General features: G+C 42.3%; 1 protein-coding gene across 1 annotated transcript in view; it reads left to right on the forward strand.

Moving 5' to 3' along the window:
• The window catches only part of USH2A (usherin), a 635,462-nt gene extending 621,325 nt beyond the window's left edge, over positions 1–14,137 (forward strand). Inside the window, 5 exon segments of the mRNA XM_037497740.2 lie at positions 3,230–3,406; positions 5,010–5,093; positions 10,513–10,757; positions 12,158–12,379; positions 14,024–14,137. Coding sequence (XP_037353637.1) covers positions 3,230–3,406; positions 5,010–5,093; positions 10,513–10,757; positions 12,158–12,379; positions 14,024–14,113 — 818 coding nt within the window. The 3' untranslated portion in view covers positions 14,114–14,137.
• The last annotated feature ends 7,495 nt before the right edge of the window (positions 14,138–21,632 follow it).

The raw sequence follows: 21,632 nt of genomic DNA on the forward strand, positions 1-21,632 counted from the left end.
CTTTCCCTCTGTCCTTATTTCTCTGACCATCCTCCCTTCACAAGCACAGAAGGAACTGTGAGAAACATTTATTCCTAAGGTGCAAGTATAGAAAATTGAATTTTGACTTACCTCTAAAAATAAAAATAATACCCCAGTAGGTCCTCACTTAACATCCTGCAGAGATTAAGTGAAGTGACATGAAGCAAAAGCAGGTCCTCACATAACACCATTTCCTTCAACTGGGTAGGAATTGCTTTTATTTGTTTGTTTGTTATGCAATAGCCTAGTTGAAAGAAATGTTATCTAAGGACCTGCTATATATACAGTGGAACAACGCATCATTACCATGTTTGAGAAGCAGTTACCTTCTCAGTATATCCATAAGCCAATTTTGCTATTGATACTTTTCTAAGAGTTTGTAGGTGTTGGTCAGAAGCACAGGCCAAAGAGGTATGCAAGGTTTGCAGACTCTACCCAATTCTCCTTTCAGTCATGATAGCGTTTTGCCAGATAATTTTTTCTTTTCCTAGAAGAACAAAGTGAAGACAAGTTTTCCTCTCTTTTCTTTCCCATTGGAGACATGGCTAAACATTGGCCAAGCACCAAAGAAGAAAATGTTCTACTACTGTGTCCACACAGATAGAAAATGCAATAAATAACTGGCTGTTATAGGGGCCAGCACACACCATTTATGCTAATTTTAACTCACTATACATACTGAGAGAAAATGTGGCTCAAAGGAGACAAACAGAGATTATTTGAAAATAGTATTTGCAGTTTTAGATAAATGTGATCTCACAAACACTCAGAGAAGGGTCTGGAGAGGCATTGACTTCACACTCAGCCCCTGATGCTTAGACTGTACCTCTGGTGAGAGCAGAGGAGAGGTAGAAATGTTCACTGCTGGCCTTCTCCCAACTTGCCCTGCCTGCTGATGTGTGGTGTCAATGCTCCCGCCGCGGCTGACTTTAGGTGACAGCCCTGCACAGAGCTGGTGGCATCCCATCACAGCTGCATTTGCCCATCTAGATACAGAAAGTGGAAAAACCATGGAAGCATAGATTTCGTCAAATAATCCAGAAGTCATGACAAACCTTTAGCAAGATTCACTAAGAAAAAAAAGGGACAATCCTCTATTAAAGGAGTTTTTAACTTGGGGTAATTTTATTCCATTTAATATAAGTTTACCTCATTTAATTTTTAGTCATGATTGGGCTTCAAAACCAGCTCACAAAGTTCCTGTAGTTAGCAGTCAGGATGGCCAGCTGCTTACCAGGGCACACCCAGAATGATTTGGTAAATAGTGCTGATTTTAAATAAATGTGTGCTCATCATTACACAGCAACATGGGCTTCATAGTGAAGCAGGCTTGGGGCATACCCTCACTCTCTTGCCAGCTACTGACCTCAAGCAAGATATTTGACATCTCTAAAGGTGAAGGTCAGAGTCCTCATCTGACAAATTAAGTAGCTCAGGAACATCTAGCAATAGGTTAGGGGCATAGAAGTTGTTACCACTGCCTCACTCTCCAAATTAACTATTCCTGACTATTTTGATGAGATTGAACATGTTCAGTGTGATATAGCTGTAACTGATGATGATTTTGACTGCTTGATCACAGTGTCCTCGGGAAGGTCTGAAATCCCACAAGGAAAGTAAAGCTCCTATAATTCTACAGTCATACCATCTGCAAAACCAGTCTATTTGTACTGTTAGAGTGTTGGGGATAAGTGAAATCTATTGAATAAGGTGGCAGAGAGAAGCCACAGGCACACACCACAGTGGGTTCCATTGTGATAGGTGACAACATCTGTGTTGTAAAGACATATTTAAAGAGGTTATATAGGGGCCTCCCTGGTGGTGCAAGGAGTTAAGACGCAATCTATGAAGCTGTCCGCAGACACTGCAGCATGAGTTAGATCTCTGGCCAGGGAGCTACCCACATGGTGCAGCAGATCTCTCCTGTCTCGTCCGCTGCTCCCCTCAGCAATGTACTTCTGTCAATCTGCCTGTTCTGTTCTGGTGAATCCTCTCACCTCCCACACACACACACCTCTGGCCTGTACCCCAGCTCTTGTATGCATAAATAAATAAATCTTTAAAAAAATAAAAATTAAAAAATAAAGAGGCCATATAACTGTTGTTTTTGTATTTACAGGAAAAATTCTGAAAATATCTCACTTTGAAATATAAAAATCAAATTTTTCCTCCTGGTTGAGCCTTAGGATCCCTTAGGTAAAATCATTCCTTCTGTTGTAATATTATCTAACATCAGCCACAGGATAGACTTAATTTTTAAAGAAACAAAGACATCCAATTTATTTCCACAATCCTTTCTTTTCTTAAAAGCCAATTTAGTGTCTAGATGGATCTTAATGCTGTTACAAATATATTGATTATTTTGAAGAAAACTAGCTCATGAAATAAATCTCTTCTGATTTGACATACTGATATGGGATCCCTTCATTTGTTTCTGCAAAAATTATTCATTTAGAAGATGAGCCTCAGTTAGGGGTTATTTTTCCTTTGTATTGGTAAGGAACTGAAAAATGAACAGAATGCCTACTGTCGAAGGCACACAAAGTTGCTTCTATATCTGATATAATACTTAGGAGACCTGAGCTTGATTATATACTAATGTACTATGCTATTGATTGATTAGTCAGGACAATGAATTATTATACTTGAATTGCTGTTTGCAAGGCTTTTTAACTCTCTTAGAAAACAAACTAACGGTTCAAGAAAAAAGCTTTAAAAATGAATGGGTGCCAAAAGGACATAATTCACCATCTAAGCAGTTTGGTTTAAAGAAAAAAAAATACTCCCTTCATCTAGTCCTTGGGGCTTTGTAGCAATAAATATTGATTTGATATGAAAAATAGCTATCTACTGTAGTTAATGGTGTTAAGGATACTTTACCTGTTAAAAGAGAGAAAATGCAACAAAATATGAGCTCCAGGGTTATGTCGGTGGGCAGAGCCATTGTATGTTAATAGTTTTATTTTATGAAACACTACTCGCCATCGATTTTTTTTTTTTTTTTTGGAAGGTAGGTGCAATGTTGCTGAGAAAGCATTTCACACATGTTCCCACTGGTTTTCTTGCAGCCCCGAGTGCCAGTTTTTGGTTCATTTTTGTTTGGGTTTTTTTTCTGTTTTGTTTTGTATTTGCTCATCTTTAAAAAAAAAAAAATAGACACAACACTTAGAGATTACTGTTTTTAGAACATGCACCTTTCTCCCAACAGTACCACAGGTTCGAGCCCCGGTATGGGTGGACAGCAATGTATCGATGGTGTGTGTGAACTGGAGTGGCACTTTCCTTCCAAATGGCCGGCTGAAGGAGTTCGTGCTAACAGACAGAGGGCAGCGCCTGTACAGTGGCCTGGACACCACCCTCTGTATTCCAAGGACTGCGGACAAAAGTTAGTTCTTAATCCCACTTCTCAGTGCCTAAGGAACTCTGTTCCCTTCCTCACCTCTGGAAGCTGACCGGCAGATGCTCATCGTTCACATGAGTTCGTTCAAGTGACCACTTCTTGGGGCAAAGTTCCTCCTTCCAGTAAAGGCTTTCCTTCATATCTGTTGCCATATGAGTTGCAGTTCTGATGATTCATTGCAGTTCTGATGATGCAACTGCAGTTCTGACTAAGCATCTGCAGTTCTAATGATGTATTTGCTGTTCTGATGATGCATTTCGGTTCTGATGATGCACTGCAGTTCTGATGATGCATTGCAGTTTGGATGATGCATGTGCAGTTATTCTGATGGTGTGTTGCAGTCTGGTTGATGTACCTGAAGTTCTGATAATGCACTGCAGTTCAGCTGATGCATTGTAGTTCTGATGTTGCATTGCAGTAGTTCTGGTAATGCACTGCAGTTCTCATGATGTGTTGCAGTTCTGATGTTGCATTGCAGTTTGGATGATACATTTGTGGTTGTCCTGATGATGTGTTGCAGCTCTGCTGCTATCCTCAGAAGCATGGGCTTCACGTGACTGCAGTGTGCTCATGAAGGGACAAAGCCACAGGGCAGGTTGTGCTCACAAGTAGACAATGAGTATCCTGAAATGATAACTTCTAGGGACTTCAGAGATTTTCTGGGTAGCTCCACAACTTCTGAACAGAGCCCGGACAGACAGTGACCTCCAAAGCTTAAGCATGATGAGTAAGGGATTTCCTTAACCAACCATCTATATGTTCCTGAAATAACAAACCTTTTCTCTCTATAACCAAATTCTTTCTCCCAATTTAATTACATCTCCTTCTCCTGTTTGCTGTTTTGAAATTAAGTGAGAAAAAGTTTTACAAGGGACTAAGCATTTTCTACTGCTCAGTGTAGACACAGAACCAATAGCCATTTTAAGCAATCTGTACTCATGCTGCGAATTCTTTAATTTTCTTGAGAATAGGTGGAGGTAAATGAGCTCCAGCAGTATGCAGTTAGAGCATTTGAAACTTGCAACAATACTTTACTACTCAATAGGCATTGTCACTGTTCTCTTTATCCCGGGCAGACCATAGTGATGGAAAGGAAGCCCAAGAGCTAGAAGAACAGGACTCTGCTCCTGCATGGGTCTCCACCATCTGTGCCAACTTAGAAAATTCACTTCCCTCAGGTCCCTGCTATGAAAGAGGCATCAGACCTTGTGATCACCATGATCCTTTTTGAGCATGTTCCTATTAGTAAGAAACTCTGGGCCACATTGTAAAAGTCACAGCTGGAAGTTTTCATGGGACAAGTCTAGGCCCCATGAAGAACAAGGCACAGTTGATTTATGAAACTTATGCCTCTGATAATTTTTCCTTAGCTATATAAACTAAGCTTCTTGAGTTTCTTTACTTACAGACATGTTCTCATTGCAATGATGATCGCCGTTTTTCTTGACTTTTAAAATCAGAAATAAGTCTACATATTGGATAAACCTCACCACTTGCTCTGGAATTTTATGCTGTGGGGTCTTGCTCTTCTGAGAGAATGCCTTCTCATGTTGGTGTTGGGTGACCGAGTCATATACCTTTTGTCCAGCCTTTCTCTTCCAGGTGACCTGTGTTACAGATGAAGGAAGCGTGAAGACACCTTTGATCCGATATGATGCCTCTGCTGGATTTGGTAAACATTTACATCATAATCTATTTTCTGTAGCACTTAGTCATTTTCCTAAAGAGACATACATGTTTGTCTATACATACATATGCTAATATAGTAACACAGACTATGTAGAAGGAGTCATGCTAAGTGTTGTAAGAAAAAGTTTTTTAAAGATTTATTCATCATACAAGAACTGGGATGTAGGCCAGCGATGCGGGGGTGAGAGGATTCACCAGAGACAGAGCCGGGACCAGAACACGGCAGACTGACTGAAATACACTGCTGAGGGGAGAGGCAGGTGAGACAGGAAAGGTTTGCTACGCCATATGGGTAGCTCCCTGGCCATCCAGGGAAGGAACCTGTGTTGCAGATGCTGCAGATAGCTTCACAGTGCTGTACTTAATCCTTTGTACCACCAGGGAGGCCCAGTTATAAGAAAATGTTTTAAGTCTTCATGAAATTTACATCAGTCAAGGAGTTAGGATATATTATTAAAATGCTGAACTACTGAATTGTAGATACAGAGAGATGTGACTAAACTTCTCTTCTGACCATGTATTCTGTCAATAAAGAACTATATGACTTTGTTTACCCCCAAAAAAGTGATTTATAGAGAAAGTCAGAGGAAAGAGAGAGCAGAAGATAATCTAATGTCAATATATGTTGATCATAATGTAACATTCCAGATTTAGGGCCTAAAACAGTGAATCTAAGAAATTTCTGTATTGTTTCCTCTATTAAGCATTATGATTGACTATTAATATCAAGTAATTTAGTTTAAAAAATGCCTTTATCCTGTCTGCGTCATGTGGGTCAGCTCCCTGGCCGGGGATCAAACTTGTGCTGCTGTAATTTAGTTAAAAAAAAAAATTAGTTTTAATAAAATAAAAATTTAAATTGAACTCTACCCATAATATTTTAATTGAACATCTGTGACCCTTTACAATTTCAATGGCAAATTAGAGAAATGTCAAATCTCTTCCATTGGAACAGAATTGGGACTGATGCCCTATATAAACTCCAGCAAGCATGTTATATCAAATTTGTCTGTATATATAGCTGGGGTCCTTCTCTGGCCAATGAGAGTTTCAACCCATAAAATTACTGCAGTGTTAGTCTGCGTTTCCAGAGTTTACCTGGGTGACATACTCTTTCTTCCAATACCTAGCCCTCCTCCTCCTGTCTTTCTCGTTTTATTTAATGGGCTAGAGCAGGCCTCATCTGGCATTCTTTAGCAACTCCAGGTGTCCACAAGTGGACAAAGGGGGACCCAAGGGACACTGAACTTACCCTAGAATCTTCTAATAAAGCCAGCTAGTCCCTAGGAACTTAAATGTGGCTTTTCATCAACTTTAATGTTGACGTCTATCCCCATACTTTTTAAATGTTTTAGCAATGACTTTGAAATTTAGGTGGGCATCAGAATCATCTCAGTGTGCTTGTTTATTATATGGCCTCCCAGGCCCTGCAGAGATTCAGAATCAGCAGGGTACAGGAGTCAGATCCCTAAACAAGTCTTGCCCATTGATTCTGATGCAGGAGCCAGGACCACATGTGAGAAAACCCCAGGAGCTAGGCACGCCCACCATCAAAAATCCCCCCATCCAGTCTCTAGGTTAGTAGGTCTTCCCTGGGGGCAGCAACTCACAGGGAGGCATTGACTGACCCAGGACTGCCTGGGGTCTCTGATGGTGAACTTCCCACTAGATGAGTGAAGTCCCTCAAATCAAAGGGGACTTTGAAAAGATAAAAAGAAAGGAAAGAGAGACACCTGCCTGATTTAAGCTGTTCACAAAAGAGAAACCTCTTACTGGTTCCTGAACACAAATTGAGGTTTCCATTGCAGAGAGAAGAAACACCTACTGAGAACAGGCGAGGTGATAGGAAATTCCTAGATGCATTGTCCCATGAATACACACAGTCTCTTTTCATTTTTAAATCTTTCTGTTCCCTTGCCTGAGGGGCCTTCAAGGAGGAAGTTCCTACAGTGGTTCCCTCCTGAGCCTTCCCTGAGGCAGGCTGCTCCACAGTCCCTGTGTCCTGCCCAGCAGGAGGCCCTCTGGGGCCTTCAGGTCAGTTTCTGGAGTTGCAGGCCTGTGCTGCATCCAAAGGAAACATCACGCTTCCAGCCCAAAAACTCATTTGCTGTTTATTTTAATCTCATAGCCACAATTGTTACCCCTTAGGGGATCCTGACCTGCTGTAGCTTGAGCAGTTTTCACTCCACTTTTTTTTTGTAATTTATTTATTTATGCATACAAGAACTGGGTGCCAGAGGTGCGGGGGTGGGGGGATGGTGTTTAGAGGATTCACCAGAGACAGAGTGGGGAGCAGAATGGGCAGATGTACCAAAATACACTGCTGAGGGGAGCAGTGGGTGAGCTAGGAGAGGTCTGCTGCGCCATGTGGGTCAGCTCCCTGGCCGGGGATCAAGCTTGTGCTGCAGTGGCTGTTGATAGCTTCATAGTGCTGAGACTTAACTCCCGTGCCACCAGAGAGTGGCATAGGGTTTGGCATAGGGGTTTGGTATAGGGGACCAGGAGGAGAATTGGGGTAGCAAAGCCATCTCCCTCCTCTAGGGAGCTGAAAATTTAATATTAATCCCATGATTCTCCCTCCCTTAAACATCCTCTCCCCACTTTGGATCTCTTCCCTTTTAAGCTTCCCCTGAAGATGTGGGTATGACTGCCCAGCAGGTCCACCCAGTCATAAAGGGCTGGAAGGAGTGAGTAGGCACCTGCAGCTGTGTCTGTCCTTCTGGATGACCAAAAGCATCTGGTTCAGAAGAGCTCTCAGCAAAGCTGCTCCCCCCACCCCCACCGGCCTGCACTGATCTACGAGTGCACACCTTAGCCTGCCCCGCATGCCCCGCGCTCCAGGGACCTGGCTGCCCTGTCTTGCTCAGCTTCCAGGCCGATCCCATTGCTTCACGCTATTGCAGGGACCGCCCCCCCCCCACACCTTTATCCTGTCTGCCTGGCTTCCACACACCCCACATCCACATACTTACTAATCCTGCCCCTGCCCATCCTTTTTCTCTGTGAAGGACTCAGTAGAGGGGCTAGCACGGGCACAGGTAAATGCCCTTTAAATGTGGGCTCCTCAAGTGCCAAGGATCCCCAACTGAATTCTCCACACCTGAAAAAAAAACCAGGTTGAGGAGTCCTGTGATTCAAGCATTTCTCTGTGCATCAGCAGCTCTCCCAGTGCAGTTGGGAGCAGTGCCGGCGAGCTTTGACTGCGTAACAGAGGCCAGGGTACAAGAAACAGAAAGACCATTAGCTAGTCCGGGCTGCTAACATCGCCACAGAAAACAGGATCAGATGTCTCCAAATGCAGTTTGCACAGTATTGCCTCAGGAATGGGGTATTTGCATGAATTGAAGGATCCCTAGTTCCCTCCCTTAAACATCCTTCCCCAAATTCAGATTTCTTCCCCTTTGAGCTTCCTCTGAAGATGTGGGTATGAATGCAATGCGTGTCTACAGCAATATCACTAAGAACCCCCTGCCGAGGAATAACTGCTCCAAGGGCTCAGGGCTGTGAGGCGAGCGTCCTCAAGGTGACTTGTAGTGCTAGGAAGGCACAGAGCAGGATCTCTATGATCCGGGTGGACTGGTAAAGGAGGGTCCTAGAACCCTCCGTGGCTTTTTCAGGCTTTTATTGAGATTTTATCAGGTGCATGGCAGGCATGGGGCGCCGAGGGGCTGGTAGGCCTCCGAGCCCCAGCAAGTCTGAACTCTTTCTGGGCTCTCTGGCATTCTCTCTGGTCATTCTGCATCCTTCTTCTCTTTTTCTCTCTTTTCATTCTCTTGTTCTCGTTCCTTCTGCTGGCGTCCCTGTGACGCCGCCCTTATAAGCCCAGTCTCAGCCCAGGTGTGCTCACCTATGCATGCCCATGCCCCACTCCAGGTGTCCTCCATCAGGCATGCATGTAGGACCACAGGGATCCATCATAAATGCTAATGGCAGGAGGGCGGAAAACCTGATAATCTTTCACTTACCCTGCACTCTTTTAAAAATACCTTTGCCCCTTTTGGGGCACAAAGGAATTCATCCCATTCCCCTCTGGGTTCTTCTTGGTTGATAAATATACAAGCATCAAACGCACGATAAAAGTCAAATAAGTTTTTTTTAATCCAACTATTTTATTCTCTTTTTTTTCTTATTGAAGGTATTTATTTTATATTAGTTTTTTTTTTATTTTTTACATCATTGTTCATTTTTAAACAATATTTGCTTCCCCCCACCCCCTCAGGTGTAGTCCCCATAGAGTTTCCTTCCCAGTGCACCCGTGCACCATCACCTCAGTCCCCTGGGCTCCTCCCTCCCTCCCTCTGACCCCTCTCCCTCCTCCTCCCCCGCAGGATGTCCCTGATTTGTAATTGTCTGTTTTTTCTTTGTTGTATATTGTACTGTTATTATTTTCTTACACTGATGTCTTATTTGGTTCCCCTATATTCCTGCTATAAGTGAAACCACCCAATATTTTTCTCTTTCCTTCTGGCTTATTTTGCTGAGCATAATTCCTTCTAGCTCCATCCAGGTTGCGCGAATGGCATGAGTTTATCTTTTTTGATTGCTGAATAATATTCCATTGTCTAAATATACCATATCTTCCTGACCCAGTCATCTATCTTTGGACATTTGGGTTGTTTCCAGGTTTTACCTATTGTTAATAGTGTTACAATAAACATAGGGGTACAAGTAGTCTTTTGAATCAATGTTTTTGTGTGTTTTCGGTAGATCCCCAGGAGTGGAATTGCCAGGTCATATGGTAGCTCCATTTTTAGTAGACTGAGGAACTTCCAGACAGTAAAAGCCAAATAAGTTTTAACTATAATGTATTTCTCCTATGGACATAGGGAGACCCAGTATGACTGAGTGATTCCCCTGAGTGGCTTCAGGTACCTTCTTAAATAGCTGATCTAGGACAAGGAGGTGGCAGAAGAAAAGGGAGGTGAGTTGGGGAACTTACCAAGGAAGGCACAGTAAACATCAGTGGGCAGATTTAAGTTGTGGCTTATCCACTCTAAGGGGTAGGGAGACTAGATCCTCCCAATACAGTGAGTGAGCCCCTTACAAAGAATTTACACATAAAGGTCTTTTTCAAAATCACCCTTGAGTGCCCCTCCCATGAAATCATCATTTCGCCAGACTTATTTTGGAGGGACAGATTTTTGCTCCACTAAATCCCACTCCCATCTTACCCATGAACGACCCAAGCAGCATGATTTCCAATGACTCCATGATCTCAGTGAGGTCTCCTGAGGCTATAAGCTTCTCCCTTCACAGACCACATCGTGTCCCAGCCTGAGCACATGTGCAAAGAAGCACCATGACAGATGGCTCTAAAGGACTTTCCTATTCTCCATCCAAGAGAAGGGCCACACAGGTGCTTATGAAATAATGTTCCCCTTTTCTGTCCCTCCATTCTGCAGGTCTGGTGCCTACAACTCCTGGAGAAAAGAGGGGATCAGGGCACAAGAGCAGAGAATTCTACAGCGAGTTATGGTTCATAGTGTTGATGGCAATGCTGGCCTTGATCTTGTTGGCCATTTTCCTGTCCCTGATACTACAAAGAAAAATCCACAAAGAACCATACATCAGAGAGAGACCTCCCTTAGTGCCTGTTCAGAAGAGGACATCTTCACTAAGAGCCTACCCACCTGGGGAAACCCAAATGGTATGTCTCTAAGGCTGGCTCCATTTCCTCACTCTGAGCTACAATACTTGCTTTTACCGGGAGGAAAATATTTCCAGAGCCAAAGGAACAAGGGTTTAGATGTCAGTTATGTTCAACTAAATGTGGCAAGCAAGGAGTTAATCGTGGAATACATTCTCAGCTTAGCCCATTTTTATATATACAAACATATATGTATATATATGTTCATATACATATACAGATGTGTACATACCTGTACATGCATATACCTACACCATAATAGGAACATTCTACTTTCAGATAGCAGAGGATACCTGTATATCTATATATATACACCCTGGGAGGCATATGAGATGTATAGATATGTGGGTGAGTGGGTGGGTGGGTGGATGGATGGATAGGTAGGTAGGTAAGTAGGTAAGTAAGTAGACAGGTAGGTAGATAGATAGACAGACAGACAGATAGGCATATATTAGCCTTTAACAAAGTACTGAATACTTTTACACCGAAGTGCTAAAACTATCAGTTGATGCCAAACACTGTTGACACAAACATCCTGACCCATACACCACACATGCATCAGGGTTATATTCCTGTATGGGTAGGATGATGCTGTCATTGGAGAAACACAAAGAGTCAAAACATTCCTTTTATAATGTTCTACTGATTGATGCCCCACCCATTTGTTCTCAGTTTGATTCTGTGGCAGATCTATCTGATGTGTCCAGCAATGTCACCCTGAAAAGCTACACCATGCACTTTGAGGTACCTCTGTGTGCTGCATGAATGCATGCTCTTTTGCATGGTGTGTCGACAGCTCAATGAGAAGGGAGAACATTCCACTGGTCCAGCAGAGCAGGATCCTGGCCAGATCAGCTGGATTTTCTTACGGTGCATTCTCAGTCCCGGTTACAGAGTGTCCTTGTTTTCACATGTTGACATCAGAGCTGATTTATTTTGGAGGCTGAAATCCTATAACAAGGGAAACTACACAGAAGGAAGAAGAAGGGAGGGAGGAGTCCATTTCTATACACAAATACAGGATTTTGAAAGAACATAAGAGGATACTGTGCTCTGAGAAAGTGGTGTTTTTGCCAAGGCTCTGTGCCCACACCATGGGGTGTTAACCAATCCTCTACCCTCCACCCCACCACTTGCTACACAGTTAGCCCCAGTTCACAGGAAACAGTAGACAGAGCTGTAGTAGCTGAGCCCTGTAGGTGCTGAGAGCAACACCATCTAACATGCCCACTAGCTTATATCTCACCTTGTCAAGAAAGCAAGGCCCACAGTATTTCCAGAGATCTCTGTTCTGCAGAAGGAAATGGAGACCATGCTCTCTTCATTGACAAAGTGTGAGACAATTTTCTGTCCTATTTCTTTAGAGACAACTTAATCACCAACATCAACCTTCTTTTCAGGGACTAGCAGATACCAAAATCCCCCGATCGGGGACACCGGTGAGTATCAGGACTAGCAGGAGCTTTTCTGTACTGCGGATCCCAAGTCAGAGCCACATCAGCCAGACCTACTCCCAAGACTCCCTCCACCGCAGCATCAGCCAACTTATGGACATTCAAGATAAGAAAGTGCTGATTGACGACTCACTGTGGGAAACCATCATGGGCCACGATAGTGGATTGGTAGGTCCATTTCCTCCACCAGAGCCTTTACTAAGAATTTCAGAACCTCAGTAGAGAGATAGAGTACAGAGCTGCCTGGGCTGGCTGGATGCATCCCCAGCACACAAGGCATCCCCCCAGACCACTTCCCCAGTTATTTGGTAATGACCTGTTTATTAGAGTTGCTACAATTACTTGAGGATCAAGGTAGAAACCATATGGTTCTTCTGGGACACAATGGAAAGTCCAGTACTAAATGCATGAATGAGCTAAAGGACACATAGGTGCAGTTCTTTATCTTGGGCAGCAGGTGACTGAGAACATGGCAACTGGCCTAAAAGATGTTGTCAACTACAGAGAAAACCAAGAAGGAGGCATATCATCTTTTCCTTCTGGTTTAGAGGAGCAAAGACTAAATGATTCCTTTCTAATCAACTCAGAAAATCCTGATAATTAAGGGATTCCTATTTATATCTTCAGCTTTCATCATCTCAGTCCAGTGGGTACAAATAATTGACTCTTTGCAAGCGAACCTCATCCTCATCTCCTATTTGTTGTGAACCCAAAGTGGCTGAAATAAATAAAATCCTAGAGTTTTACCAACCATCAGACTTCTTCACGGCACCAACTACTAGATGCCAGTTGGCCTATCATTCCTTTGGGAGAGTTGGGTAATAACTAGCCAGCCAACCAAGAACATATCCACTTCTATCTCTTTTAACCATCTGCTTCATTTTTGGACTCTGCTGTCTCTCTCTCTCTCTCTCTCTCTCTCTCTCTCTCTCTCAGCTCTCATTTTTCCTTCACTGAAACACTGATGAATTCTAAGAAGTCTTTCTAAACTAGTGGCAAGTAATAAAGCAAGTTTTCTGGCTCCAGCTTCCAATCATACAAAAATATGTAGTGCAGAGTTCAGAATGGTTATATGTAATAGGCAGTTTAAAATCTTGGGCCTGCCTGATGACTCCAGATGATTCCATTGCAGGTCTAAAGTTCCTAAATGGCAGGAATAATTATAAATAGGTTGACACATAAAGACATGAACTGGTCATACTAGATGTGCAAAAATGGCAGTGTCATATGTTTTAGCATCATACATTGAGGGCTCGGGTGTCCTTACCCAAGGACACAAAGTGAGTGAGGCATTTTCTGTACAATTGGGATCTTGCGAACATCATTTTATTGCAGACTCTCCATCTTGAACTTTGATTCCCTACATTGTACAATATTGTACATATTGTAGCATGAGCTTTTTCACTTAAATTTTCAACTAAATCTTAAATAAATATACTCTATATAAACAAACATTATAAATATACATACATATAACAATACTTATATATTTACATATATCTAAATATATATAGTGTGTGTGTATTTATATATTTACAGATAAAAAAAGGCCTAGAAAGATCAAGAGAAGGCACAATGTAGTACTCAAATGACATACATTTTGGATTAGTCTATTGTTCAGGGTCCTTTCAATAAGGTAAAGTTAAGGCAAGGATCATCTCCCACCACACTTTATAGTGTTGAGCATAGGAGAGTAGCCTTAACAAAATCCTTATTATGTACTTTTTATATTAAATTGATAACTCCATCAGTGGATGCCGAGCCTTGTTGACAGCAAACACCCTAACCCATGATGACTGGCTTATCTTTCAGTATGTGGATGAAGAGGACCTCATGAACGCCATCAAGGGTTTCAGCTCAGTGACAAAAGAACACACCACCTTCACCGACACCCATCTGTAAATGATGGAAACCTGTAAGACGAAAACCGTGATGTCTGTTCATTTGGGTGATCACTCATGACACCTCACAAATGCTAAAAAGTCATTGCTTGCTATTCTGTAATCCTTTAAAGAAATGAGGGTTGTCTTAGAAATCCTACCCCTCCCCCAATAGAGGCCTCAGAAATGTTATTTTTCTGCTTGTGTGAAAGGAGGGGGAATATTCCCATCAACATATTCGTCTACTCATTCTGTGGAAGTGAAAGCAGCATGTCACTTTCACTTGGCTAAGAGAATCATCAGTGGCAATTTCAAGACAGCCCCCAGTTGCACAAGTGAGGTCATTGGTTTAAAAACTAAGCTATTCTTCTGACAGGATGTTACTGCTGCTTCTTTCAATCCCCTATTTCCATGACAGTTACACCATCCTGTAAGGAACAGCTATTCCAGTGACTGTAGCTGCAAAACAAATCCCTATTTCGGACCAGGCTGAATCACTTAGGAAAAAAAACGCATCTTGCATCAAGTCTGCACACCTGGCTGAAGGCTCTATTTAATTGCAATGTTTAAGGATAAACACCAAACTTCTTGACAGAGCACCACATAAATAAATTAATATCCATGCAGACAGCTATGAAGTTTCTAAAATAAATCAAGGACTAAACAGCTAAAAACAGGTAATTTTTATATTTCAAAGAGAAACAAAGAATTTTAATAGAGACACCTCCACTTGGACCGTTTTTTATTTCAGGTAGGTTTGTTTTCAAACTCCAATCCACTTTCAAGATAAGGAAAATTCTATTTAAAATTCTTAAAATTCTATCCAAAAAAAAAGAAAGACACTCCCATTCCATTAAAAAAAAAGTCTATCAATTCATTGAAGATTGCACAATAGTGACATTTCCACTTAGCACATTTCACCTGGAAACTACCATTTGTTCAATTTGAAGTATTTAATGAGCCTACCTGGAATCTGAAAAGGAAAATTTTGATTTGTGCTCCTTCCAATTCTGAAATTATTTAAATTACCACATTTATATGGAAATACAAGATCACCCATATACTTGCATACCTTATGACTAGGTTTCTCTGTTCTTATACTCCTATATTTCAGAGAGTGACTATGTTAACCCACAGTCACTAAGAGCAAATCCATGGTTTTGTCGTCTGCTCTATTTATATCATAAAGTTGGTGAAATTTCTATAGAAAGAAGCATTTTCTTTAAGTTATCAACATAAATTTAAAAGTATTTAAATTTGTTCTTCATGGAAAACAATGTTTAGAAAATTCTCTTTCATTCTCAAAGGCTCTGGAAAGTTATTTTTTATATCCAATACAGCTACATACACAGCTATCTGACTGTATTTTGAGAACTTGCATCCAGAACAGGGGAATTTTCCCAAAGCTGAGTTGGCAAAAACTTGTAAATTATGAGAGAATTTTACTGATGATCTAAAAACTATGAATGACCCCACTGTCCAGCAATCATATAGGTCATGGACTTCTAAGAGGTGGAGAATCTGTAGAAGAGTCACGCTTCAGATTGACCTACACCTAGGTGAACCTTGCCAATGTAAGTGTCAAAACCACAGGCCAGCGTCAAGCATACACTCCACCTCCTGGCTCAGCCTCTGTAAGCAAACATCTGAAATCACTGTGCATATTTGGCAGTAAGCAAACAAAGTATATTCTTTCATCGCCAAAAGTTTTTTTACTTTCAGAACGTGAACATAGGATTGACTGATTTCATTTCATTACAGGTTTTAATTCCCATGTGTGGATTCTGGGACAAAAAATTGTGTCAAACTGGTACAAATGAGCTTTAACCAACACAGGTTCTGTATCACGTGAGCCAAGGTTTGTAGGAATGCAGAGCTGTTTGCAGTCGTGAACTAGCATCCTTACCCTTGGCCTGAAGAGTGGCTGCAAGGAAGATTTGTCTGTTCCTGTGGAGTCAGGAGATTATGCTTTCATTCCCAGTTTTGAAAAATGAAATAAATACCTGTATCACAGAATAAAACTTTAAAAGAACGCAGAAAACTGCAGGCAATTTTATCTTAAATCAATATCCACTGAGTCATCCAATTAGACATTTAGTGAGCTACTACCTGAATTCATTTAGCACAATCATTTACATGTGGATCCCAGAGCTAACCGTTGACAGAAGCCCGTCTGGCTTCCATGCAGAATGCTGCTCCCCAGCCCCCACTCTTTACCCCCACCCCACCCCACCACCAGCTCCCGTAACCTCAGTGTTTATTCAGAGAAGCCCACCACTGTGTGTTGCTACTTTAGGTGGGAGTGTGTGCCAAGCCTCCACTCCACACTATAGACTCAGCCCTAGAGATTCTGATTCACATCATCTAGGCAGGGCTGAGGCATCTGAACCTTAAAAGCTTTAAGGTGTTCCTGGTATGGCCAAGCATTGCTGGCACAAAGTACTTGCGCAGGCCCCACTTGCAAGAGCAGGGCACTGTGCCCAGCGCCTGGTTCTCCTTCTCCTGACTCCTTGCCCCACCGCTTGTACAGTCACATACTCAGCTTCATTAAAGAACTGCTGTGTTTCATTATTCCTAATGTTAACTGTTTGATAAGAGTGCATAGCTCTGCTTTTGTAAGTTCTACTAGGAATGGTTTATAGAGCTGTCATTTTCAGTAAATGGAAAACCTAAGTATGAACCTGTTGTGGAACCTTTCAGTGATCTAAAAATCATGTTGGCATCACTAGAATTCAACCTCAACAACCTGTAAATAAAACATAGGCCAGGTGGAAGAATTCAATGACAAGGAACATAATTATGTCACCTATGAATACTTTATTTCCAATGCACAAATATGTAAATTAATTTAAAGATGGTTTGCTTAATAAATATTTAAATGTGAACCAAGTTTGATTTAATATCTTTATGAAAAAATACTCTAACAGCTAAGTTATATTTACAATTTACACATAAATAATAATAAAAAAAGGTAAGCTCATTAAAGAAAAAGCAATGTTCTGGATAATGTTCTCCCCACCATCAACGTGCACTAGAATCAATCATGGTGCTTTTTTCAAAACATAAGCTCCAACCCCCAGATTTAGCAGGTCTGGGGGAGACCTGGATAAGAAAGCCAGGAACAGACAGCAGCTCCTGAAACAGGCAGAGCTGGTTCAAGAGTTGGTCCAGGAGCCAAGAGGTCTGGCAGGGACCCTGTGACCAATCCCCAGTAGGCCTCAGCGCTTCACAGTGAAATAAGGGGAGCAGTACCTATTCTGCTCACTTGAAAATACTCAGCACTGCTTTGAAATTAATACCAAATTACTTGAAGAATCTTTCTTCTATGATTTATCGTTTTGTTCTTTTTTTTTGTTTAGCCACACAAGATATATAGATTCAAGGAAGTGTTCTTGCTTTCAGTCACCAAAATCTGAATGAGTAGGTATGATGAGAAAACACAGGCTGACCAGCAGGCAGAATATGCTGACAGCCACAGAGGTAAGGGCCTACAAAGTAGACTCATCACATCAAGGTTCACATTCTTGATTTTCAGTGGAAGATATAAGGCTTTACTTGCAGTACAGGCAGTAATTCATGTCATGTGAATTGCCTTAAGGGGTTTTGGTAATAATGTCTCTCCTGCCCCCACCCCCACATTTTAATCTTGACAAGGACTGGCAAAATACTCCGTTTTTTCTCTAATTTTCTTCCTTGCCTACCTAACATTAACACGACTGCGCTAATGAGAGAGAAATGTACACGAGATCATTACAATTCGCAGTAATATTGAAATTACGCTTTGCCTAACATTTTCTCTCACTGATAAGTTATTCAGCTGTTTTAAGTTCTCCCTCACCCTGCCCCCTCCTTATTATGGAAAGAAGCAAAAACTTGAACCAACTCAGTCAGGTAGGTGCACTTTAAACTTAAATAATTGAAAACACACATTCTTCATCATTTTTATTTCATTTAATTGATAAATACAGAGAATTGTTGTGAAACTGTAACCATCAAAGGTGGGGTTGCTATGCTGCCCCCCCTACACACACACACACACACACACACGCACGCACGCACGCACGTGCGCGCCTTTGAACGAGGTCATCAGCTATACCTGAGCCTCCTGGAAACCATCTAGGGCTGGTTATGATCCAATTCAAGAACAAAGAAGTTTCCAGAGTGAAAAATATCCAAGGCGGTCAGTTAACTAGACCAGCTAGTGTCTCCCATGCCTGAGGAAGCCCTCCCTGCCCCGCCAAACCTGCAGAAGAAGGCTCACCTGAGCCTACACAAGGAGCTTCACCTGAGCCTGCACGCTGCACAAGGCTCCTGCCCCTTTATATACGCCTTCAAACGGTGATTGGGAGGATCACCTGTAAAAGCGCCTGACTTGCTACGACCCAACCTCCTTGATGGTAACACCACCTGCATTTGGGGGCTCCTCTGGGCTCCCTTCACTGGGTAGGGAGCTGCCACTCTGTCCCATCAGCTACCACAGCATGTGGGTCTCTGAGGATAGGGGTGCCTGGGGTCCGCACTCTGGGGCCCCCCAGGGTCTGCAGAGGAGCCTTCAGACAGCGGTGACACCGTCAGCGGTGAGAGAACTGCCTGCTCGTCGGGACAGGTGAGTGACCTGGGGCGCCGACCACCTTAAACACTCTTTTCTGGGCGCTGGTGTGAGCACGGCAGCCTGCTGTGACTGTGGCCCAGCGAGGGTGGGCTCTGGGAGTGGGTAGCGGCCTTTGTGTTGTGGGTGCTCCCACCAGGGTGAGCCCTGGGAGAGGAGTTTGGGGGGATTGTCCTCTCCCGTATCCTGTCCCTTGGGTTGTGCTTACTCGCCCTCAGCACCTTGCCTCGGGGTTTCAAGGACAGAGACTGCTAACTGCACATCCTGAAGATCTGGGAGGGACAGGTTGGGAGCTCCTGGAAGGAAGGAAATGACCTTCCACATGATAGCTGTGACACCAGGGACTCCCCTGGAGTTCCCAACACTTGTCTCTGCGGCTACATTCAAAATGGTGGGCTTGTTTAAGTTAGGGTATCCTTTGATTGTTTCGTTGTCCAGAAAGGATCAGGTGTTGGAGGTTAGAATTTTAAATCCATTGCAGCTAGCTCATTTTGCGGATGAAGCAATGGAAGTGTGAAGTAAGGAAGTCTTGTAATAAAGGCCACATAATTGTGAGATAAGCGAGTTGGCAGCGCTTTATATACGGGGGAGGGAGGGGTAACACTGGCTCACACTCTATGTGATAGGTTTACAAAGCAAGTAGGTATGAGACCACACCATAGGCACCAATCCACCCAAAGCCCTCCACAACAGTCCATTAGGCCCTCTCCTTGCCTTGCTGTCCACATCCCTCCTCCTGCCCTGGTAGCAGTAATTCTGCAGACTTCTAGGGTTTGATTTAATTTTGTTTGACCGTTTGCTTGGTTTCTCTACATTCCACACCTAAGTGAAACCACCTGGTATTTGTCTTTCTCCTGACTTGCATCATGTGACATTATCCCCTCCAGTTCCATCGATGGAGTCACACATGATAAGAATTCATCCATTTTTAGAGCTGAGTAATATTCCATAGTGTGTATATATAGTACAGCTTCCTCATCCACTATGTGCATTGGCCTTTAGGTTGTTTCCATAACTTTGTTACTGTAAATAGTGCTGCAATGAACACAGGAGTATATAGGTGCCTTCAGGGCTTGTTTTTGCATTCTTTGGGTAGATACCTAGAAGTGGAAGTGCTGGTTCTGTGTTTATTTTGGGGAAACTTCCATAATATTTCCCACAGGGGCTGAACCAACCTACAACTCCACCAGCAGTGCACAAGTGTTCCTTCTCCACATCCTCACCAACGCTTGTTATTTCTGGTCTTGTTCATCTGGGCCGTTCTCACAGTTGTAAGATGGTATCTCACTGGGTTTCTGGTTTGCATTTCCTAGATAAGTGATAATGAATATTTTTTTCATGTACTTGCTGGCCATTTGCGTGTTGAAGTGTTCATGTAGCTCTTCTGTCCATTTTTGAAATTTTTCAATACTGAAAAACTTCAGTATTGTATGTCAGTTATGAGTTCTTCCTAGATGTTGAACATTAGCCCCATGTCATATATAGTGTGCAAATGCTTTCTCCAATAAGGAATTTGTTTTAGTGATTGTCTTTCCTGTGCAGAAGCTCTTTAATGAGATGTGGTATCATTTGCCGATTTTGGCTTTTGTTTCCCTAGCCATTGGGGGCTGAGAAGCCAGTGTCATAGAGTGTTTTTGCCCGTTTTCATCTATGTATTTTATGATTACAGGTCTTACAGTCAAGTCTTTATCCATGTTAGATTAATTTTTTGTATGATGTGCATGATCTAGTTTCATTTTCAATGAGGCTACCCTGTTTCCCCAGCACCCTATATTGGAGACTCTCCTTTCTCCAAAGTACATTCTAGGTTCCTTTGTTGTATATTCACTGTCCATGTAAGTGCGGGCTTATTTCTGGATCTCAATTCTATGCCATTAGTCTGTGTGTCTATTTTTATGCCACTACCATGCTTGATTACTACCCTTTATAGTATATATTTTTTGAAGATTTATTTATTTATACAAGCACTGGGTACAGTCAGAGGTGTGGGAGGGTGAGAGAGGTCACCAGAGCGGAGAGCAGAGCAGGCAGACTGACAAAGTACACTGCTGAGGGAAGCAGCGGATGGCTGGAGAGGTCTGCCCGCCATGTGGGATCCTCACCCGGTATGTGGGGATCCTCACCCGGTGGCCGGGGATCAAACCGGCGCTGCAGAGGCTACGGGCAGCTTCGCAGCCTAGCGCTTAACCACTGCACCACCAGGGAGGCCACCCTTTATATTTTGAAGCCTGGGAGTGTAATACTTCCATTCCTCTTTTCAGTCAGGATGGCTTTGACTATTTAGGGTCTTTTGTGGTTCCATGTGAATTTCAGTATTGTATGTTCAGTTTCTTTGAAGAATGCCACGGGAACCTTGATAGGGATTGCACTAAATCTGCATATTGCTTTGGATAAATGGCCATTGTTAACAGTGTTAATTCTTCCAATCCAGGAGCTCAGAATCTTTCTGCTGTGTCTTCTATTTCTTTAACATTTCTTTTGTATTTAATTTGTATTTCTTTTGTATTTAATTCTTTTTATGCCACTGTAAATGAGACTTTTCTTGATTTCTTCTATTTGCAACTTTCATAAATCAATTTTGTAAACTGCTACTTTACTAATTGTTTCAATTAGCTTCTGAGAGTCTTAAGGGTTTTCTGTCATATCAAACCATGTTATGAAAATAGTGATAGTTTTACTTTCCCAGTTTTGATACCTTTTATCTTTCTCTTGCCTAATTGCTCTAGGTAGGACTTCCAATACTGTATTGAACAGTAGAGTAAAGTGTACATCCTTGTCTTGTGGCATATGATAAAGGAAAAACACTTTTTTTTTTGCATTGGCTATGATGCTACCAATAGATTTGTTATATATGCCTTTATTATACTGAGTTATCTTCCATCTATAACCAGTTGAGGATTTTTATCATAAATGGATGTTGAATCTTACCAAA

This window comes from Talpa occidentalis, unplaced genomic scaffold (assembly GCF_014898055.3).
Source record: "Talpa occidentalis isolate TD23 unplaced genomic scaffold, MPIMG_talOcc4v2.1 talOcc4.8, whole genome shotgun sequence".
Taxonomy (NCBI): Eukaryota; Metazoa; Chordata; class Mammalia; order Eulipotyphla; family Talpidae; genus Talpa; species Talpa occidentalis.